General features: G+C 49.2%; 1 protein-coding gene across 1 annotated transcript; it reads left to right on the forward strand.

Moving 5' to 3' along the window:
- The first annotated feature begins 42 nt into the window (after window positions 1-42).
- CLEC19A (C-type lectin domain containing 19A) lies at window positions 43-23,287 on the forward strand. The gene is made up of 6 exons (XM_078074037.1): window positions 43-52; window positions 1,654-1,752; window positions 10,219-10,384; window positions 16,647-16,740; window positions 19,465-19,597; window positions 21,193-23,287. Exons 1-6 carry the CDS (start codon window positions 43-45, stop codon window positions 21,270-21,272), a joined length of 582 nt encoding a protein of 193 aa, XP_077930163.1. The 3' UTR covers window positions 21,273-23,287.
- Window positions 23,288-23,646: the final 359 nt, after the last annotated feature.

A 23,646-nucleotide genomic window follows, 5' to 3' on the forward strand; every position in this document is an offset into this window, starting at 1 on the left:
CCACCCGGTGCCCACAGAGCACCGCAGTTAGACCTCGAAGGCATGGCAGCAGGTATACCAGAGAGAAGTGAGTGCCTGGGACAGGTTCAAGTCCTCCCTGGGGGTGCCAGCCACACGGAGTGTCAGAGAACCCAATGGGGCATTTCAGGAGAGGAAGCAGGGGAGGGAGGGGAGTATGCAGGGTCTCCTGCCAGGAGAAGGCTTGCACTGGATCCGTGATAATGGTAGCGAAATTTGCTATCCTTTATTGAACACCTACTATTTGCCAGCATCTATGCTGAGTCTTTTTTTTTTTAATTTTTTATTGTTATGTTAATCCCCATACATTACATCATTAGTTTTAGATGTAGTGTTCCATGATTCATTGTTTGTGCATTAACACCCAGTGCTCCATGCAATACGTGCCCTCTTTAATACCCATCACCAGGCTAACCCATCCTCCCACCCCCCTCCCCTCTAGAACCCTCAGTTTGTTTTTCAGAGTCCATCATCCCTCATGGTTCGTCTCCCCCTCCGATTTCCCCCCCTTCATTCTTCCCCTCCTGCTATCTTCTTCTTTTTTTTTTTTTTAACATATATTGCATTATTTGTTTCAGAGGTACAGATCTGAGATTCAACAGTCTTGCACAATTCACAGCGCTTACCAGAGCACATACCCTCCCCAGTGTCCATCACCCAGTCACCCCATCCCTCCCACCCCACCCCCCACTCCAGCAACCCTCAGTTTGTTTCCTGAGATTAAGAATTCCTCATATCAGTGAGGTCATTATGCTGAGTCTTACAAACAAATGATTTCATTGATTCTTTGCGAGGTAGGTACTCTTGGTGTCCCCTATTTTATTAAGGAGGAAACTGAGGCCTCAGAAAGGCAGAGTGACTTGCCTGACAACATATGAAGCAGGGGAGAGAAAGACTCCGATTTTCGGAGATACTAATTCATAAGTGCAGTGACCTTCCCAATGAAACACCGGTGGATTTGAACACATTTATGTTAAATCAGAGCAAACCACACGCGAGACTTGTGCACGAATGATAATGTTTGCTTCTCTTCATTGAGCACTTATTCTGGGCCAAGAACCTTCTACTGGCACCTCCTTTAACCCCTAAGAAACCCTGAAAGGTAGAGGGAAAGGGAGGAGGGTAACCCGCCTAGGCCTCCCTTGCTGCTTCCTAGGCAAGCGGTGTTCCAGGGCCTTCAAGGCCAGGGTGGGGTGGGGACGAGCTGAGCCCAAGCACACAGGCCCCATCCACTTCTGCCTCTGACTTCTATTTTTACCTTCTGGTATGTATTTCCTCTGAGGGGGCCCGAGATGCTTTTATCTCCTGTGACAGGCCCAGATGCAAGCTTTGTTACTATCCCATCTCACAGAGGAGAAAATGGAGTCTCTGAGAAGCCGGCACATGCCCAAGGCCACACAGTGGCTCAGAAGCAGGGCGGTGGTTTCTCTTAGTTCCCCGAGGGGGCTGACCAGGGTCAGCTTTCAGGCTGTCACTCAGAGCTGTCTCCGGCAGTGCAGAGGGGAGGGAGGAGAGAAGGGAGGGGAGGAGGAGGAGACTGGAGGCTCTGCAGTGTGTCCTGAGCTCCCAGCAGCTCTCGCCTGCTCCCAAGAGAGCTCCAGTGGAAGGGCCTCTCTCCTCCTCTCAGGCCTGCAGGTGGCTTCCTCGGGCCTCGGGATGCAAAGGTGGGGGCGGCCTCCCTGACCCTCCCCTCTGCACAGGCCTTCCCACAGACGGACATCAGTATCAGCCCAGGTGAGCACCGGGGCCAGGGCCAGAGCAGGAGGAGAGGAGAACACCTCCCAGACACTTGAGGTTCTGTCCGCGAGGCCTGATTAGCCTGGGCTGCAGTGGTGGGAGCCGAGCTGAGCCCCCCGACAGCCCTTCCCGCTCCCCTCCCCCCACCCCAGCCAGCGGCATTGTCCCCCGCTCAGACTCAAAGAGTCCTGATTTTTAAATCCCAGCTTAGCATCTTAAAAACGGTGTGACCTCGCCCAAATTTCTTAACCTCTCTGAGCTCAGCTTCCTTCGGAAAATGGGGGTCAGAGTAACACCCTCTGGGGCGACTCTGCAAGGGAAATAAGATAAAGTGGGGCAGTGCTCGTGCTTGGTGCCTGGCACCACAGCAAGGTCTGAAAACGGGATTTCTGTTGGCATTTGGCATCAGGGGTGCGGGGGCCACCCCCACCTTGACTGTGATGTCTGTTCCCAGGGACCTTTCAGACCTGCTGCTTGCCACCACAGGTTAGGCATGCAAAGGGACACAGTTGTCCCTCTCATGACCTCCCTGGAGGCCACTGCTTGGTGGCCCGCTTCTCTGGGTTTTCTGTGTCCCGGGCAATTAGGACAGCAATTACCAGCCTCTGGCATGTGGCCTCCCAGTGTCCCACGTGAAAGACTCAGGGCTTCAAAGGAGCTCCGTTTCTTCCTCTTTGCAATGGGGAGACCAGGGTGCTCACTGGGAGGGAACCCCGTCTGGGCGGGAAGATTCCTGAATCCTGCCGTCTGCTCCGGGCTGAGGATCTTGCCTGTCGCCTCCACTGTGAGGGTTCTTTCCAAACACTGTTTAAAATATTTAAAATAGGGCGCCTGGGTGGCTCAGTTGGTTAAGCAACTGCCTTCGGCTCAGGTCATGATCCTGGAGTCCCGGGATCAAGTCCCGCATCGGGCTCCCTGCTCAACGGGGAGTCTGCTTCTCCCGCTCCTCCCTCTTGTGCTCTCTCTCTCTCTCACTCTCTCTCTCAAATAAATAAATAAAATCTTTAAAAAAATATATTTAAAATAATAATAATACCTATAACCAGTTAAGATTTACATAGCCCTCTCTATGTGCCAGGCAGTTTTAAGCACTTTTTGTGTATGGATTTATTTAACATCTGCAATAAGCCTATGACAGACATACTATTTTGATCCCCGTTAAACTCATAATGAAAGTGTAGGATTCCCATAAGACCCCATTATTGGGCTGTTATGGTGCTGGGGTGAATTGAAACAGTGGGGTGATAGGGTTGCCAGATAAAATACCTGATGCCCAGGTACATTTGAATTTCAGATAAACAATCACCTTTTAGTATAAGCATTTCTCAAAGATTGAGTGGGACATAGACTTAAAGTGATTTGTTGTTTAGCTGAAATTCAGATGTACCTGGGCATCCCTCTTAAACCAAGGTGAGTGGTGGTCTTTGTTTATCTAGGCAAGCATTAGGGGCTCCGATCTATCATAAACTCTGTCTTCGTTGGCTCGGGCTGCGACAGGAAAATTATTACTCACAGCTCCGGGGCTGGGAAGTCGAGGTGCTGCCTGATTCCGTTCCCTGGTGAGGGCTCTCTTCCTGGTTTATAGATGGCCACCTTTCTTGTTGAGTCCTCACGTGGCAGAGAGAGAAAGAGCATGTGCGTACGCTGGTCTCTCTTCCTCTTCTTGTAAGGACACTAATCCCATCATGGCCCCCCTCCCTCATGACCTCATCTAACCCTAATTACCTCCCTAAGACCCCACTTCCAAACACCATCACACTGGGGCTTAATGCTCCAACATATGAACGGGGGCAGGGGGGGACACAAAAATTCAGTCCATAACCGTGACTTTGCATCCTTGCTCTTAGGCCTCAGTCTTCTCATCCATGCAGTAGGCGAGCAGGAGACAAGGTGGACAAAATATCCTTGAGGTCTGCCTTGTATATCCCATGGCCTTGCCTTTCCGTCCTGTGTGTGTGGGAAGGGCCTGAGTCTGAATTTGCAAGTGGGAGCAACTGGGGAGTCTTCTCTCCCACTCGCTTGTACCTGTGGCACCTCTTTGTGAGCATCAAGTTTCCTTCCTGGAGAGGGGGGATAATAATGGCGCCTACTAAATGTTTTGGGGATCTTCAATGAGATCGTGCAGATGAAGTGCTTAGCACCTGTTAAGTGCTTAAAGAATGAGAGTTATTACTGTTAGTTCTTCTGCTACTGCACTTGTTGGTGATACAATAGAAGTGGTCAGGAGACACAGCTTTCTGTTGTGACAAAAGCCTCCCTTGGAGAAAGGACCTTCCAGAGGTCTCTCCCCCAGCTCACCCTTATTCTGCCAAGAGGGGAACTGAGATCACTTCAAACCCAGCCGTCTTGGAGAGCTCAGAACTGGAGTTGGCAGGAAGGGTCGGGGAAATCCATTCAGCCCAACATGTTACAGTTGGGGAAACTGAGACCTACAGAGGCCAGTGACCCTGCCAAGGGGTAGATCTCCGGCTCTCCAGGTTCCCAGCCCGGCAGAACGCCTAGTTCGAGCCTGAGCAGACAGGTCTTCTAGAGGAAAGTGACTTCAACCCAGATGAGAATGTGTGAGCATAAGCGTGTGTGTGTGTGTGAGTGTGTGAGCAAGAGTGTGAGCAAGAGTGTGCATGTTGATGTGTGACTAGGAAGGGTTCCTCTAGGGTCCTGGTGGGCCTTTGCAGGCCACAAAGGTGAGTGCACAGCCAAGAGCCCTCTTTGTTGAGAATGCGCCCTGTTTGTCTTTCTCCTCTGGATCCCAGCCTTCCCGTGCAAAGCAGAACAGAGCATCTGTCATTTCTTCACTCACCCCAAGTCTCCTGACCTTCCGTGAACATGCAAATATACGCACAGAGTGCAACTCAGCCACACCTCGAGATTTGCTCTGGAAAAAAAAACAAACAAAAAAAACGCTTTAGACACTTCTGAGAGACTTGGGAGGGTTTAGCCAGACTAGAGCCTTTTCCCAAAACTTTTTCTGCGAACTTGGCTTTGATCACATTGTACAAGGGGATTAATGAATGTAAAGTGCTTTAGACGAGAAGCACTAGTAAAAGTGGTAAAAGTAAAAGTAAAAGTAAAAGTGGCACCTAGTAAAAGCTGCGTAAATATTTGCTGTTATGGTTCTTCAACCATTACCATCAAGTTTCCTTTCCTGGCTCCTGAGGCCAAGAACTCTCCACAGCAAAGGCAATTCCAGCAAGGCGTTTGAAGCTGGGGGTGGGGTGGGGTGCTGCTTCTGCAGGGCTTCAGGGGTGGGCAGGGGAATCAGGCTGGCACCGCACTCCCAGCTCCAGGCGGGTTCCGGGGCCCAGGCTGTCTCTGCTGCAGTAATACCTAATGCTTACTAGAATGCCAAGTATGAGCCAGGCCATGGCTGCCTTGCGAAGTAGGCATTATCATCATGTCCATTTTATAGGTGAGAAAATGGAGGCACAAAGAGCTGAGTGTCCAACGGGGCTGTTGGACTCCAGAGTCCAAGCTGGAGCCTAGAGGTCTGAGCAACTGGATGTCCGCACTTCCTAGAATACCCCTCGGAGTCTGAATCATAGAGTCAGATCCCAGAGTGCCCCATGGACACTCTGACCCGATTCCCCACCCCACCTCTATGGGCACAGAGCACTCTGCATATTTCTGGACTGTATCTTAGTATATGATGACTCATGGTCGTGAGTGTGTTCCTCTCCCCAGACTGTGAGCAGCTTGAGGGCACAGACCTCAAAGCCAAATAGACACCCGGGAGACATGGACTTATTGGCTTGATTAACTTTTAGTCTTAGTCAACTAGCGCAGGCTGCTATAACCTATGGTAAAAAACAAACAAACAAACAAACAACAACAACAAAAAACATAGATTGGGAGGCTTAAACAATCGGAATTGATTTCTCACCGTTCTGGAGCGTGGGAAGTCCGAAATCAGGATCCTGAGCAATTTGGTTCCTGGTGAGGACTCTTGCTGGGTCCAAGATGGCCACCTTGCTGTGTCCTCACAAGTAGAGAGAAAAATGGGGGCGCAGGAGCACTGGTCTCTCTTTCTCTTCTTACAAGGGCACTAATCCTATCATGGGTGCCCCCCGATAACCCCATCTAACCCTACTCCCCTCCCAAATGCCCCCCTTCCAAAGACATTGGGGATTAGGGCTTCCACATATGAATTTGAGGAGGGGGAGACGCAAACATTCAATCCATGACGTGGTTGAATTTGGTGTTTAATATATTTGTCTTATAAATGGGAAAACCAAGGGCAGAAAAAAGATGTTTTCCGGAGGCACTTAGTGTTTGGGGAATTCTGAGTTCATCCCAATACCACCACTTGCTAGCTGTGGGAATAAGTGACTTAGCCTCTCCGAGACTCAGTTTCCTCAGCTGTAAAATGGGGATGATACTGACACCCTCCGAGGCTGGTCTCAGCAGTTACATACTCACCACCGAATGAATGGCCGCTGTTTGGGCAATAGAAGAAAGGGCCCAGTGCTTTTTTCCTCTGTATCATGTGGCCACAAGTGTGGCCCAGAGAAGGGAAAGCAGAGCTCAGACACGAGAGGCCCAGGACCACCAGCTCTGGAAACCAGAGCCAGGACTCACTGGTGAGGAGGATGGTCTGATGGTGGGACATGTGAACCAGGGAGACGGCGGGAAGGAAAGGCGGTGAGGGTGACAGAGCCCTCCCAGTCGCCACCTTCCAGGACACTGGGAGACTCTTCCTCCTGTCTCCTGGGACATCTGGGGCCCAGTAGTGGGAGTGGGGTGGGGGTTGGGATGTGGACCCCAGAGCCTTCCTCACCTCCTCTCCTGGCTGGCTCTCAAGGCTGATCTGGGCAGGAGGCAGCAGGGTAGTGCATTTGTAGGCGGCTGGATTGGGGCCAGGGGAGCAGGCAGCCAGATTGAGTGGGAAGGTGACAATTTATGCTTTTAAAAAGAGAGAGAGAAAAAAAAATGAGCCCTGAACTCCACTGGTGTGTTCTTTTTTCTTCACAAGCTCAGAGCTCCCAAAGACTTTGACTCCCACCCCAGCTGGGAGATCTTGGTGACCTTTAGTGCTGGTAATTGAGGTAAAAAGACTTTACCGTTTGGCCTCCTGATTTGCCGAGCGACAAGCTCCTTTGTGCATGCCTTCCTGTCTCTACCCCTCCCCCCTCCCTGTCACCTCTGGCCTCATCTCTTGCCTTCCCCGCCACCCTCAGATTCCCAGCTTGGCTGAACCATTTGCAAATGTTCTCCAAATGTTCCATTCTCTCATACCTCAGGGCCTTTGCACCTGCTATGTCCACACAGCACTTGAAACATTTTCTCTCTTACCTTTCAGGTGTCAGATGAGATATCATCCCCTCCAGGAAGCCTCCCAGATCTCCAAATCCTTATATGACATGTTTCTGTGCTCCTATGGCAACTCCCTGAAATTCCCCCATCTGGGAAGGGGACTCTGGTGCCCTGTCTTAATCACCCCACAGGCTCCTTGAAGAGAGGGTTGGGGCGGCCACCAGTTCAACTAGGGAGACAAAAGGGGCAAACAACCAGCTTCCAAAAATAATTTGGGGGCTGCTCCCTCAAGTTTTTGCCTGCATGACACACATCCACAAATGGCACATTAATGACATTTTATATCTGTGCTTATTTTTCTTAATGTCGGTCTCCATCAGACTGTAAGACCCAAGAGGTCAGAGGCCACCTCTGTGTAGTTGGCCACAGTATCTCCAGCATTTAGCCAACTAACTGCCTGAGCCCAAGTAGTGCTCCGATAGGACTTGTTGAATGAAAAGGAGTGAATGAAGGACCAGGCCATCAAGACTGAGACAAAAGGAAATGGGCTTAAATGCAGCAGGAATCCCTAAATTAGGTCTGGAGCCATATAGCCTGGCTTTAAAAACTACCTCTGCCGCTTAGGAGCTGTGTGATCTTGGGCAGGTTACTCAACCTCTCTGTCTTTAGGTTTCTTCCTCTGTAAAGTGGAAGTGATTGTGGGACCTACCTTGTAGGATGTGTGAACGCTAAATGAATTGTTATGTACAAAGAACTTGACACAATGCCTGGCTTAGATGAGAGCTCAGTAGTGTTGATCCTGTTTATTACATTGCCATCATTATCTGACTTGTAAAGCTATAAACCTAGAGAAATCCCTTCACAAGGGAGACACGGATTAGCGAAGGCTATTTCGGGGTTCAGGCTGATGAATGGCCTCTGAGATCCTTCAGTTCTCAGTTTCTCAAATCCCAGAGGCAAAGGGGGTGCGTGATACCAGGCAGGGTGGAGTTCATTATCATCCCAGTGCAAACACGTGGCTTTTTGCCTCCCAGATCCTTCCAATTAAAGGCCTTTGCCTGCCCAGGTGGAAAAGGGAGTAATTAAGCAGTGACCTGTCACAGCCCCATTTTCTGGTATGTTTCACTCCAGGCATGTTTGTTCAGTGGAGAAAATCAAAGGAACCAGCAGTGTGGAGGAGGGAGCTTGTTTTCCACAGGGAGACTTGATTTAAAATATCCACCAGGCTTTGGGACCCAGGAGAAGCCTTTGGGCCTTGGGGAGAGGGGAGCGAGGACCCTTGCCCCCTCCTTTCCCCTTCCAGCCCCCTTCATTTAATTATTGCTCTCTCTCTCTCTACGTAAAATGTAGTGCCACAAAATCCCTACAAAGAGCTCAGCAACACCCAGAAGGGACAAGCCAGGACTGCCGAGCACAGCTGCCTGGGTGGGGGAAGGGCTGGTTCTGGTCAAACAAGAAAGACCAGTGGCTCTGGTCAGTGATGGGAAGCATGGAACCTGTCTGCTTAGCAGAGCTCTCGATTAAAACAACAGACTCTTCCTTTCCCCCAAATAAATGCACAGAGGTACACGCATGTGCACGCGCACACATACACACTTTTGATTTTGCATTTAATTTCAGGGGATTCGCTGGATCCCCGAAGCCCCATCAACCCTGGTTATGAACCCCTGAGCTAATCATTAATAATCATACTATCACAGAGCAGTCCATACATGCCATGCATTCCACGAATTGATCTGGCCCAATTAGTTGGCCTACCAACCTCATGAAGTAAGTGCTAAAAGACTATTAACCATTCTCAGCCCTGTAGATTTCCCTTGATGAAACATCCTGCGGATTTTAAGATCAAAGACTATGGTGTCCCGAGGCTGAGTTCAAATCCCTATCTGCCACGGACTAGCAGGATGACCTTGGGCAAGTCACTTGACCTGTCTAAGCGTTGGTTTCCCTGTATGTGTTTGGCACATCACAAATGCTCCGAGAATGTTGTCCACTACTTAATTATTCAAGAGCTCAGCCAGCTATTACAGTGGCTGGAAAGGCAAAGATCCCACGTCCTTGGGTGGCCGCAAAAGGGACCCCAAATGTCAGCCAGTTTGACAGCTCAGAAGGGAGGGAATGTGCCATTGCTGGTGGCTGGGACCCCGGGCTCCAGATCCCAGTCCAACAGGTCTCACCACCGCCCACTGCCACAGGTGCGCCACCTAACGTTGTTCAAGGAAGGTTCTCAGCATGCCTTCCTCCCCCCAGCCAGTCATCTTGAGTCGTTTCCAAAAAGAGTATCTCCTAAGAAGCCTTCAGGGGGGCTGACGCTTGGGAGAACTTTATTGTCTCAATCATGGGTTTTCCATGTGTGCTTTTTTTTCAGAATTAAGAGCACATCCTGAACCCCAGCAGTTCGATGGGTTTACAGATATAAATAGTTCAATGGGCTATCGTTTGTCAATAAACACGTGGAAAAATCTCCACCCTCACCAGAGAGCTCAGAATTGCAAATTGAAACAAGATACCATTTTTTGCTTATAAAATTTGCAAAGATTGCCATGAAAGTGATAACACTCAGCGCTGGCAAGGGCACTGTGAGATGGGCACTCTCAGGCATTACCGTGGGAGTATAAATTGCTTTCAGGAGGCAATTTAGCAAAATTGTATCAAAGCCTTAAAAATCTCTCCTCGGAAAATCACCAGAAATGCTGAAAAAGCTTGATGCACAAGGGCTGTTCATCTCAGCACTGGGTGTAATTGTTTTTAAAAAAGGGAACCAGTCTAATTATCCACAAATAGGGGAATGATTAAATCAACTCAAGGGGGGCCACTCAGTGGAGGATTCGAGAGCTATTTAAAACCATGTTTACAAAAATTTATAATGACGTGGGGGAAATACGTTCTCATTTTTGGAACTCGGAATACTGACAGGTATGTATAGTACAATATAACAATTGAATTTTTACAAATCACTGCATTCAAGCGTGGCATGAAGAAAAATACACCAGAGCAGTAACATTTTTCCAAGTGTTCTATAATAAGCGTATATTACTCTTGTCCTTTGGTAAATGTTAGGTATGCACGTGTTCTTTGGACCTCAAGCGTAGAATTTTACTAATCATAATGGGCCATGTTTTATGTTCACTCTTGAAAAGATGTCACAAGCTGTAGGAACACTGTCTGCGCACTGCCCACCCTCCTGCCAGTCTGTTTTCTTTCTGCCCACAGGCATGGTGGGGCTGCCGCGGGCTTCCCTGTGCCCACTGTTCTGGATGGAGTGCAAAGGCCACTGCTATAGATTTTTCCCTCTCAATAAGACTTGGGCCGAGGCCGACTTCTACTGCTCTGAGTTCTCCACTGGCAGGAAATCCACCAAACTGACCTCCATCCACAGGTGAGTGGACATCCATCCCCCATGGCCCAACCAAGCACCCCCTTTGGAAAGGGGAGTGAAAAATGGCATTTCTCACTGGTGTTTCTCTTGGGTAATTCTAGCTAGCTTTGATCTAGCCCGAATTCTCTTTGAAATTGGTCCAGCCCAATTTCTCATTGAAACGGTAGAAGGCAAAGCATTTATCCTGGGTGGCAAATAGCAAGCTGCAGGATCCGTCTTTATAAGTGCTGATTTTGTGCAGAGGGCTTGACCCTGTGATAACAACTCACATAACATACATACGAAGACTATAATATGAGGAATAATAACTGACGTTTATTTGCTTGGCATTTATATACATCATCATATTGAAGCTCTCTCAAACCATATTAGGTAGGTATCTTCATTGCACAGACACGGAACCTGATCCTCCAGACAGGTAACTTGCTTAAAGTTAGCTAGCTAGAAAGTGGTGGAGCTGGGATTTGAACCTGAACAGTTGAATTCCATAGCCCACCCACCAAGACCTCCTTCCACATTCCTCTGTGTCTCCCAAGCCCCAGCCACACGGACCGTCTCAAAGTTCTCCAGTCTGATCCAGCCCTTTTGCTCCTCCATACCTTTGCACATTCTGTTCCCTCTGCAGGGAATTCCTATCCCCATCTTCTCTTCCAGATAAATACCTCCTTAACCTTCAGGCTCATCTCTTCACTGAAGTCACCCTGACTCCATGGCACCCTACTTGCACTCATCGACCACCTCTCCTAGAGCATTTTTTTCATCACCCTATTATGACTTGTTTTCACCTCAGACATCCTGGACCATGTGTGGGTTCCTTCAAGTTCCATTGGCGCCCAAACTACAACTTCACAATCCTGCTTCTGTTTTTCAAGAATCTCAAAGACTTGAAGCTGGAAAGACAGTTGGTTCTTTATGCTTTAGAGTCCCCGAATTTTGGTAAGAATGGAGAAGGGGTCCTCTATCTTAGTGTGTAAGCGAATCCTCCATGTTTTTATCCAACCAATATGGAAAGCTCCCACTGTATTCTCAGTGGTGCTGAGGAATATAGTGTGGCAGTCAGGTCTATCAGGAGAACAGGAACCACTACAAATATTCAAAACAGAGAATTTAATACACACGGGTGATGGAATCTAAGAACTTAAAGAGGCAGTAGTGAGGCAGTCCAGAGATTCACAACGGCAGGAAGCCAATCCCACCCCTAACGGGAGGGCAAACCAGTCTTAGAGGATCTGGAGCCACTGGGGTGAGGCAGCCCCTGCCAGTGACTCCCAAGGCGGAGAGGGAGACAAATACCCTGGCTTCTCTCTCCCTCCCACCCTCATCTGTGCCTCCCACCACGGGCAGGGCAGCTGACAAGAAAACCGGCGAAAAATGGTCTTCAGGGCAAATTCCCTGTGATAGAGAACAGAGCGCAGGATTGGCACTGACAAGATGGATCAAAGAAGTTCTCAGAAACTGTGAGCCTATAGAGGAAAATGAGATCCATGTGATAAAGAGTATATTTTTAAAATGATTCCAGGGGTTGGGGCGCCTGGGTGGCTCAGTCGGTTAAACGTCTGCCTTCAGCTCGGGTCGTGATCCCAGGGTCCTGGGATTGAGCCCCGCATCGGGCTCCCTGCTCAGCGGGAGCCTGCTTCTCTCTCTCCTCCCTGCTCATGCTCTCTTCTCGCTATCTCTGTCTGTCTCTCTCTCAAATAAATAAATAAAATCTTAAAAAAAAATAAAAATAGGGGCGCCTGGGTGGCTCAGATGGTTAAGTGTCTGCCTTCGGCTCAGGTCATGATCCCAGGGTCCTGGGATCGAGTCCCACATTGGGCTCCTGACTCAGCGGGGAGTCTGCTTCTTCCTCTCCCTCTGCCTCTCCCACTGCTCATGCTCTCTCTCTCTCTCTGTATCTCTGTGTCTCAAATGAATAAATAAAATCTTTAAAAAAATAAAAAATAAAAAATAAATAAAAATAAAAATAAAATGATTCCAGGGGCGCCTGGGTGGCTCAGTCAGTTAAGTGTCCGACTCTTGATTTCAGCTCAGGTCATGATCTCAGGGTCGTGAGATCGAGTCCCACACTCAGTGTGGAGCCTGCTTAAGATTCTATCTCTCCCTCCACCCCCCACCCCAGCACTTGCTCTCTCTCTCTCTCTCTTAAAAAAAAAAAATTCCAAATGAAGATTTCCGTTTAGCCAGCCCACAGGAAGGGCAGCTCAGCCTGCTCATGGTGCTTGTAACCTCAACCTTGGTTAGCTGGGCATCAGAAAGGATTCCAGGCAAATTGGGGGACTTCCGGCAGTCCCTGACCCAATTCCTGTTCTTTTCTGCCTTGACTTACCTTCTTCCTGTCTTCTCAACTCCTACTGCTCCTCCTTGCCTTTCTTACACTAACAGTCTCTCCCTTTCCTCTCCTTTACAGGTAGTTTTCCATGTTGGCATATAATACTTTCCTGAAGACATGTAGGAAAGTTAAACCTGAACAATTCATTCATCTATTATACATGAAGTTCAGTTTGCATAAAGCTAGACACCATTATAAAATCCTTAATTACATCTTGTCTTTGAGGCACAGCCCGAGTCTATATTTCTGGTGGTTTTTTCCATGCTTTTTCAATTTTTTTCTTTCATAATTACACACACAATCAGTTTATGTCCGCGGAGCATCTGATTGAAGCTTAAGATCCTCATACCTTCTGCTTACCTGATAATTTCCATCTTTGTTTCAAGCGACAGTTGAATTGAATTAAGTTCATCTGATCCGTGCTCCTGATTACTGGCTTTAGCACCTTGGGCTTCTCTCTCTGTTCCTGTTATTTTTGACCAGATATGGGGGAAATGCAATAAATTACTGAAATAGTTTCCCAAGCAGGTGTTGTTGAGCAAAGATGGCAAAATCGCTAAAAGTGACTGGGCAGCCATCCACTAAAATGTATGTTCAGTAGTCAGTGTAGCCAAATTGTGCGCGAGAGAGGCATTGGGGGATGCCAGTGCTTACCCAGCTGGGCAGGACCAAGGTCAGCGACCCACTGGGCTGAAGAACATTTTGTCCCCAGAAACTGGATCATTCCCATGGCAGACCACACACTCTTGGAACATCGATATTGAATCGAGCCTGCTGACGGCATGAGAGAAGATGTCAAACAGAATTAAGACTTGATGTTGGTCTATGTGGTCCTTGTGGCCCATTTGGGGAGACCAGACCTTGAGAAATAGAGAACTATACCAACCAGCCTACCCCTAAGAGGTCAGAAATGGGTGTTCCAGGCGGTCCAGGAGTGGATAGGGGGTGCTCATGGAAGGCTTCCTGGAAAAACTGGTCCTGGGTCAGGACCTTGAAGAATTTAGGAAGCTTAAGGAACGGGAACAGCAGATGTTCCAGATGGAGAAGCCCACGGGAGGAGATGTGATGTGCCTTAAGGGCACTAAAGTCAGGTAGTGCTGGACCAGTCCCAGCTCCATCACTTCCTCCGCGCATGATCTGACTAAGAAGACCAAGCATCTGAAGTTCTTCCCCAGTTAGCTTGGCCGAGTGCTCAACAGTGGGAGCTGTTAATGGTTTCATTTATTATCACCCTAGGCATCTCAGGGGCTCAGTTCTTCCTTAGTGTTCTCATGTCAGCTCATCTTTCCGAGGGCATGCAAGCCCTGCCTCGCTCACCCTCTTTCCCCTCCATTTCCTCCAATAGTATTGGTGTTAGTCTCTTCAGGCTGCTATTGCAACAATACTACAGATGGAGGGGGGCGGCTGATAAACCACAGAAATGTATTTCTCCCAGTTCTGGAGGCTGGAAGTCCAAGATCAGGGTGCCAGCCATGGTTGGGTTCTTGGTGAGAGCCCGCTCCCTGGTTCACAAATGGCCCATCTTTGTGCTGTGTCCTCACATGGCGGAAGGGGTGAGAGGGCTCTCCAGCATCTCTTTTATCAGGGCACTCCCACTTAAGGACCTCCCAAATGTCCCACCTCCTAATATGATCACATTGGGCGTTAGGATTTCAACATAGGAACTTTGGGGGGACACAGATATTCAAACCATAGCAGAAGGCATTGGTGTCTTCTGGGGGATTCTCACCTCCTATTTCAAAGAGCTTATAAAATAATTCACCTAACAAAAGAAATCAGTGAAGGATGCTGAAGGCTGTCTGCTGCTAAAAACAACAAAGAAATGGAGATGGATGGATAGATAGAGAGATAGACACACAGAAATTTTCATTCGATCATTAACATGTTCCCTGAGCACTGTGTTGTGTGTTTGGCACCAATGAACTCATTGAATCCTCACATCAAAATGGCACTGGGGCAGACCCTTCTAGTAGCTTACTCCACAGCCACGACTAATCCCTTTGCCTGTTGCCTGTGTAAGAAGTTAAGAAAGCTAGATTTCACTTTCCAGCCTCCTTTGCAGCTCCCACTGGCCGTAAAACCCAGTTCGGCCAATTGGATGTAAGGGGAAGTTTGTAAGGGGCATCTTGGAAATACTCTCCTCCCTGATCAATGGACACGGGCATGTGGAGAAGGCCCAGTTTCCATCACTGCCTTTCCTTCTTGGCTTATAGTCATGTGGGGACATGGTCCTTGGAGCTGCGGGAAGACCCTGGAGGAAGGTAATGGCGTACCCAGTGCCCGGACATCGGCGAGCCTGGAAAATGCCATTGGCCAAGCTCAGAAGGGTGGGCAAGGGAGGTGAGAGCCAATGGACGGACAACAGGCACACTCCACTCAAGTAGTTCCCAAACCCTGAGGGACAGATTCCACTGGGCAAGGGATTCCCATTTTTGGCTTCCACATGGCATTAAAAGGTAAACGTTAGTGGGTTGAAGAAGTTATGATAAAGTAATAATTATCAGCCTTGGGCCTAACACCTAGCGAATAACTCACTTCAAAACAGGACTATGTTGGTGTACCCTTTATATCTGCTCCCATTGGCTTCGTCTGATTGGCCGCTGTCCAGAGGCTGCCGCCTTGTCCAAAATGCCCACTCTTAAATTTCCTTTGTCTTGAGCCATTGGTAGCCAATCAAAGCAGACATGTTTATTCTTCTTAATTTTGTGTGTGTTTTTTTTTTTAAAGATTTTATTTATTTATTTGACAGAGAGAGACACAGCGAGAGAGGGAACACAAGCAGGGGAGTGGGAGAGGGAGAAGCAGGCTTCCCTCCGAGCAGGGAGCCCGATGCGGGGCTCGATCCCAGGACGCTGGGATCATGACCTGAGCCGAAGGCAGACGCTTAACGACTGAGCCACCCAGGCGCCCCTTAATTTTGTGTTTGTGGAAGAAATTAGTAGTCCGTTCCAGAAGCACTCAGACTTCTGGCACTCTGAATCATTCTCGACACAGTTCTCCAGGCAGTCATATTCAGGGAGCTGCTTAATAGATATCGTCTGAACTAAATCTTTGCGTCTCTCCCAAATTCATATGTTGAAACCTAACCCCCAATGTGATGGTATTGGGAGGTGGGGCCTTTGGAAGGTGATTAGTTCATGAGGGTGAAGCCCTTATGAATGGGATTAGTGCCCTTCTGCAAGAGGGCCCCCCCAGAGCTCCCTAGCCCCTTCCCCCTTATGAGGATACAGTGAGAAGTCTGTGACCCCAAAGCTGGCCCTCCCCTGACCATGCTCGCCCCCTGGTCTTGGACCTCCAGCCTCCAGAACTGTGAGAAATAGATTTCTGTTGTTGGAAAGCCACCCGGTGTATGGTACTTGGTTACAGCAGCCTGAAAAGACTAAGACACTTTCTAAAGGAGAGTGGACTGTTCACTGGAGGGCCTTGGTTTGCGGAGTGGGCTCTGTAAGTTCAAGCCCAGAGCTGAATTTTCCAGGAAAGCAAAAGATTTTGGAGATGGTATGCAAGAAAAAAAATTAGTAGGGTAAGTAAGGACTGGCAGCATAAGGAGGGCTTTTGAGAAAAAACAAAAATGTCTAGTGGAGATTTTCATTAAGTTGTTTGATGGGCACAATGCAGTATAAACCTCTTTCTTTTTCTTCGTGATATTGTCAATTGAGTCCACCTTGTTTGCTCATGCTTTTGAGGCAGATTTAAATCTTTAGGATGAATAGCAGTGCTGAGGTCTGCCTTGAACTGGCATGAATCCAGAGGTGCCTATGGCAGGGCAGTCACATATGGGTGATGTAATTAAAGAAGGAAAAAGCAGGGTTGCATCAGACCCTCAATTTACTGTGGTCCAGGAAGGTTAACAAGGATTGCTTTCAGTTTGCAACTCTGTCCTATGAAAAGAGGCAAGGAATGACCCACTTACTGTGTTCCTTACGTTTGCAGCTGGGAAGAGAATGTCTTTGTGTATGACCTTGTCAACAGCTGTGTGCCTGGGATCCCAGCCGATGTCTGGACAGGGCTTCATGATCACAGACAGGTAAGGAAGCCGTGACTACCAGGTACTCCTGGAAGCTCCCAACCAAGACGCCGTTTCGATTTAGCCAACCTTGTGCATGGAACCTCTATGCCAGGTCACTGCTGCGTGCCCAGCACACAGAGAGAAATCAGACACCGAGATGCCCCAGTTAGAATACAGTGGTGTGAATGAGCCTATCATGGGAACATAGTATGGTCAGGGAAGGCCTTTGTTTGGGTCTGAGTTCTCGAAAAAGCAGACACAAAAATATGATTAGATGTGCAAGAGATTTCTGAGGGGGAAAAGCTGTGAAGAAAAAAAGAGGAGGGGGCATAAGGAGGCAGGGAAGGTCTCCGGACAGCGAGGTGGGTCTGAGACCTGGGAGGGGCGCGGGGGAAGGAAGACCAGGGAGGAAGAGCCTCTGATTATAGCAGAGTTCTGAGAAGGACTTGGCTAGGCCCGTGGGGAGTCCGCAGGCAAAGGAGGGCCGGGAGAGGAAGCCCACATGGGGCAGGAATGGGCCAGCACTAGCACCCCTGAGTTCTTGCTGAGTCACTGACGGGGCACAGCCTGGAGGAAGCCCGGTCTCACTGTGAATGCTGGGATGAATCCCAAGGGGCAGGGGAGCTGAGGCGGTCAGTCAGCCATGTTCCCTGTAGCCGGTCCTCCTAAAGGAGCTCCAAGCAGTGTCCTTCCATGGCTGCCACAGCCTCCCTAGGTTAGAGACATTTAAGCTACTATCTAATGGATAAATAGCCAGAGGAAGAAGCATTCCAGGGAGAGGGAACAGCATGGGCAAAAGGCCTGAGGTGTGAGTGCTTCTGACCCATTCGAGGGCATTAAAGACAAGTGGGTCTGGGATGCAGAGCGGGGCAGTGGTCGATGGATTCATGGTGAAGGGTTAGGCCAAAACGGAGAGCTGACGCCAGATCTTATACGTGGTGATATCACCGCAGACTCCACCTGGAAATTTTGTCCCCAGACTTTCCCTGGGTGAGCTGAATACTGTCTCTGTTCTGAGAGGCGTGTGCTACCAGCCCTGCCCCAGGGTACTGTGGGGAACCGGGCTCCGGTTCCCCCTCCCGTCCTGCGGCTGACTGGGTGGTAGGTGACTTTGGGCATTTTTTTTTTTTTTTTAACCTCTCGGAGCTTCAGTTTCTTCATAGTGCCTTGTTGTAGAAAGTCAGTGAGCTTAGTCTGGTGCTTGGCGCACGATCACGGCTCGTTTAGGCTGGCTGGGGCTGCTATCACAGTGGCAGAGGTAACCATAGTGGCCAGACTCGACAGAGATACATCTTTTAAACCCATAGAATTCAGCTGGCAAGAAACTATATAGAAGTTGTCATTAAAAAAAAAAAAACCCACAACATTTCTATTTGTAATAGTAACTTTAAAATGGGACCATGGTGAGGGGGGAGGGTGCGCCTGGGCGGCTCAGTCAGTTAAGCGTCTGACTCTTGGTTTTGGCTCAGGTCGTGATGTCAGGGTCCTGAGATCGAGCCCCAGGTCAGGCTCCGTGCTCATCGGGGAGTCTGCTTGAGGATTTTCTCTCTCCCTCCGCCCGTCCCCACTCTTGTGCGCATGGGCTTTCTCTCTCTCTCTCAAATAAATAAATATTAAAATAAAATGGGATTATAGGGGTGCCTGGCTGGCTCAGTCAGAAGAGCATGCAACTCTTGATCTTGAGGTCGTGAGTTCAAGCCCCTCATTGGGCATAGAGAGAACTTAAATAAGCTTAAAAAAATATATATATATACACATATATATATATAAATAAAATAAAATGGGATGATGAACACACTTAATTGGGGTTTAAGGAACTTGTATTACAAGATTTAAGAAGAATAATAACAAACAGTACAGTCAAAGGGCTTGTTTTTTAAACTTTTCTTTTCAGGGCCGGGCACTGTGAGCCCTTTGCGTGCTTTACTTCGTCAGCCCTCACAATAGCTTTCTGGGGGAGATAATAGCCCCGTTGTAAAGGTGCGGAAACAGACCCGAGAGGTTAAGCCCCTTGTCCAGACTACAGGGAAGAAGAGGGTAGAGCTGGACAGGCAAGCTCGAGAACTCTCTCGTAGAGGCGGCATGCTATTTCCATTATCTGACGCCCCCTCCGTAATCATCAGTGCTTCGGGGGAGACTTTTCTAAGAACTTGAATAAATGCAGAAACGGCTTGTGTTCCAGAACATTGCAAAGATGTAGTTCTCCCCACAGTTAATTTGCACATTTATTTTAACACCAATCACATTCCCAACAGGCGTTTTCTTGTAATTGGACAGAGCAGTCCCACCTCGGGCAAGAAGAATACACACTATGTTGGACAAAAGGAAAGAAATGAAGGGTGACCCCTGTCCACTGGTAAATTAAAAAAAAAAAAAAAAGTGGAGTAGTAGGTACGGTCTTGGGTACCGCAGGCACAGACGTGGGTTTGAATCCCAGCAGGAAGGCTCTATGAGCGGTATGAATTTGGCTGGACCAGTCTGAGTCTCGGTTTCCTCATCTCTGAAAGGGAGATGCGGATGCCCACTCGGAGGACAGTGAGGCTAACGCGCCTGGCGTGGCACCTAGTAAGGCTTCACCAAACAGTTGCGTGGTGCTAGTTACAGTGTCTCACATCCACGTGAGGACTTCTGTTCTGCTCCGCATGGAGGTGTTACAGTGTCTTCCCGGAGGCGGGGCTGGTGCTATTGCCAGATCTTTCTCTCGCGGGCTTGCCTCCTCGGACTCTGGATGGGGCTGCCTAGGAAGGGCAGTTTGAATGGACCGACGGCCCCTCCTATGACTACAGCTACTGGGACGGGAACCAGTCGGATGACGGTGTCCATGCGGACCCAGAAGAGGAGGATTGCATGCAGATATGGTACCGGCCCACCAGCGGTGGGTGCCCCTGAGACCAGGGCTCTCGCAGGGGTGCTGGGGAAGTGCCACGGATGGCAGGGAGACTGGCGAATTAGGTGGCTGGGGGCGTCCTTCTCCACAGCGGATACAGTTTCTTTTCTTTTATTTTTTTTTAAGATTTTATTTATGTATTTGACAGAGAGAGACACAGCGAGAGAGGGAACACAAGCAGGGGGAGTGGGAGAGGGAGAGGCAGGCTTCCCTCCGAGCAGGGAGCCCGATGCGGGACTCGATCCCGGGACCCTGGGATCATGACCTGAGCTGAAGGCAGACGCTTAACGACTGAGCCACCCAGGCGCCCCAGTGGATACAGTTTAAACAGTACGTAGTGCTGCATTGTTGGATGAAAAGGTGTTAGTGGCGCAAGCACGGGGCGGGTGGGGGGAGGGACTTGTACAAAGATCGGTCAAAGGACAGTGCTTCTGTGTCCGCTCACCAATGCACCCAAGTACCAGCCCTCACCCCAGGCTCCTGAGTATGAGAACGGAGGTGCGCCTGGGGCGGTACCCGGGTGTAAGCAGGGAAAAGAATACACACCTGGGTTCAAGCCCTGGCCCTGCTGCTTTCTAGCTCTGTGTCCTTGCGGGGAATTACTTACGCCTTCCTAGGCAGCCCCATCTGGAGTCCGAGGAGGCAAGCCCGCGAGAGAAAGATCTGGCAATAGCGCCAGCCCCACCTCCGGGAAGACACTGTAACACCTCCATGCGGAGCAGAACAGAAGTCCTCACGTGGAATGTCTCTCTGACATTCCGTTTCCCCTTCTGTAAAATGGATTTAGTAATCGTTCCTACCTACAGGGCAGATCTGAGGCTTATAGGACGTACAGTTGGTCCAGCACACGGGCAAGAGCACGAATGCCCTTGCTGGAAACCCAACTCCACCCCTGATTAATCACGTGGCCCAAAGTGAATGCCTTAACCTCTTGGTGCCTCAGTGTTTTCATCTGCAAACTGGGCTCATGATACTTAACTCACAGGGTTGCTGTGAGGAAGAAAGAAGCTAATGTACATAAAGTGGCCACAATGGCTCGCATGAGGTATTAGCAATCACCGCCATCAGCATTAATGACATCACCACTCCTCACACCAATCTTGAGAAGTAAAAACTATTAATATTCTCATTTTGCAGATGAAGAAACGGAGGCTCAGAGAAGTTAAGTGATTTGCTCACGGTCACACAGCAAGTAGTGAAGTGGGTTTCAAACAAAGACCTACCAAAGTCCAGATTCAAGCCCTCAACTGCTACTCCCTCTGTGCTCCTTTTTCTTTTCCTGATTAGAGGAGGGAGGGATGGAACGGGGACTTGCTACCCTGGGGGCCAGGCTGGAGCCTGGTAGCCAGAGCTGGGCCCAGCCTCAGGGTGAAGTTTGTCCCACCCCATGCACAGTGGCAAGTCAAGACCAGCCTTATGAGAGAGAAAGGCTGGACAGCTGCCTCCTCAAGCATCAGCAAGAAAGGGGTGCTGGTGCAGACACGAGGCCACTGGAGAGGGCTTTTACTCCAGTGGGGTGGTGAGGTGACTTTTACTGTGGTAGGTGGACCCTCACCCAGGTTCTCTGCTTCTTGCCACTGCAGCTCTGAGGTCACGGAATGATAACACCTGCAACCACGAGTTCCCCTTTGTCTGCAAGATGGCGTCTCTGACCATTCACTGATCCGGTCTTGCCCCCTCACAGTGAGCCCGACTCCAGCACCGTCTTGTAGCTGTACCTAGTGTAGATCGGACACTCAATAAATGTGAAACACGGGGGAGATAAAGCTCCCAGACAGAGATTTTAAACAAGCAAGTCTTAATGCTACAGAGTGGTTACTTGGTCACAAGTGACAGGAAACACAACTTAAACTGGCTTAATAAATAAACAGGGGAGGTGGATTTATTGCTCCAGGTAACAAAAATCCAAGGTTTGTTCTAGACTCAAGAGTTGAATTTCATTGGTCAGGCTCAGTCACACTCTACTTTGGCGTATGTTGGTTGGCTAGACCCTGCTTAGATGCACATCTCTGGGGCAGAAAGGTGTGGGAGTCGATATCACCTAAACCACATGGGCCCGAAGAGGTGGGCGGTTCCCCAAAGAAAAACAAAAATATCAACAGATTTATACATGGCTGGTGGGAATATAAGATGGTGAAGCCATCCTGGAAAACAAGATGGTGCTTCCTCAAAAAGTTAAACACAGAATTACCATATGACCCAGCAATTCTAATTCTGGGTACATAACCAATAGTATTGAAGACAGGTATTCAGACGCAGGGGTCATCGCAGCATTATTCAGAATGGCCCCCAAAGTGGAAACATCTTTGGGGGTACCACCCAGATGACCTCTTCCCACGGGTCAGGGTCCTCACCAGGGCACTGACCATCGTATAATGCATGGCTTCCCTGGGACCTTCACTGCCTTTGAAGTTCCGTCACTCTGAGTCCTGGGCTTGGTCTGCCCTCCTGCCAACTTCTTTGTCTGCAACCAAAGAGGTTCTCTGGCTTTCACTCCTAGAGCAAGGGCCTGTGCCTCGTCCTTGGCTGATAAGTATCCTTCTGTAGAGCATCAAAGCCTGGTAGCAATAGCCAGCCAACCTAGTTATGCTTATGCATGCTATTTCCTCTGTTCCCGATTGTATTGGTAATGAATGTATCATTACCCGATACATGGCTTCTGCTGGTGCATTCCCTGCCCCTGGGACACCCTCCCAGCTCCCTCAGTGAAAGTTTGAACCACCTTGTGCCAGGGACTGAGGGTGCTCCACCCACCACAACTGATTGCCAGCCTAGAGGGAAGCCAGCCAGCTCCTTAGCCCTGCCTTGTTGCCTGCGTCTTCAGACCTCTCCCAGTATCAGTGGTTCTAGACTGGGTGTTGCGGTAGCAGTCGCTGAGACAGAGTTTGGTGCAGAGATCGCTTAGGGATCAATACCTGTGAAGGAAAAGTGGAGGAAGAAGTGGAGCTGGGTGTGACCTGGCAAATTATCAGCCAACCTGGCAGGGAGATCCAGGAGAAAGAAATATTGCCCTCAAAGTGGACCACATGGGGTGGAAAGGACCAGGCCTTCAGACCCGAACTTAACCCGGTCGGCGGCGACGCAGGCTTCCCCAGAAAGGATGTGACTTCTCCGCAGCTGATGCCGACCCTGAAGGAGCTGACAGCTGAAAGCTCTCTGCCCTCTTCCTCGAAGGCAGATCTAGGTGGTGCATCTCCATGTTACTCAACTGGAATCAAAAAGACATAGGCTGGGGCCACCTGGGAGGCTCAGTCGGTTAAGCAGCCAACTCTTGGTTTCGGCTCAGGTCATGATCTCAGGGTCATGGGATCGAGCCCCGAGTCAGGCTCTGCACTGAGTGTGGAGCCTGCTTAAGATTTCTCTCTCTCCCCTCCCTCTGCCCCTTCCCACCCCCCCACCAATAATAAATCTTAAAAAAAAAAAAAAAAAAAAGGTTCAAATCCCACCACTTCTGCTTACCATGTGACCTCATGAAAGTGGCTTAACCTCTATGAGTTTCAGTTTTCTCATTTGTAAAATGGAGATGCATTCCCCTCCAGCTCTGACTGTGATTTATCAGGCAGCTCTGGGGAACAAGGAGCTCTGCATAGGGGACTTTTCCTGAAAACGAAAACTCATTCCCCAAGCATCACAACTATCTCTATTTTTTCTACTTTGGATGGCAATCTTTTTAAACCACGTATACATTTCCCTGCTTCCCTAAACAGATGATATTCAACAAGATTAGTCTTTTCTTGATGATTCAGGGTCATGTGCGCTTCATCTACTTCAGGTATTTTTGTCGCCTGTCATCATATCTGGGTGTCACTGTGCCAGTCTCTGACAGCCCACAGAATCTCCCATCTTTTCTAGACTGTTGCTGCTGAGATGCTGTGGGCAGGGAAGCCAGGCAACCAAGCCTGAGAATAATCCGTGAAAGAGAGAGGGAGAGGGAGGGTGGGGGAGAGCGGGGGAGATAGATCGATGATGGATGGATGCATGGATGCATAGATGCATAGATGCATGGAGGCATGGATGGATAGATGATGCGTGGATGG

The sequence above is a fragment of the Halichoerus grypus genome, chromosome 6 (assembly GCF_964656455.1).
Source record: "Halichoerus grypus chromosome 6, mHalGry1.hap1.1, whole genome shotgun sequence".
Taxonomy (NCBI): Eukaryota; Metazoa; Chordata; class Mammalia; order Carnivora; family Phocidae; genus Halichoerus; species Halichoerus grypus.

Bases quoted from the DNA above. Each gene is read 5' to 3' on its own strand.
- CLEC19A (XM_078074037.1), top strand. The intron at 1,753-10,218 runs GTGAGCACCGGG...TTCTGCCCACAG, and splicing joins GGACATCAGTATCAGCCCAG to GCATGGTGGGGCTGCCGCGG. The intron at 19,598-21,192 runs GTGGGTGCCCCT...TTGCCACTGCAG, and splicing joins ATGGTACCGGCCCACCAGCG to CTCTGAGGTCACGGAATGAT.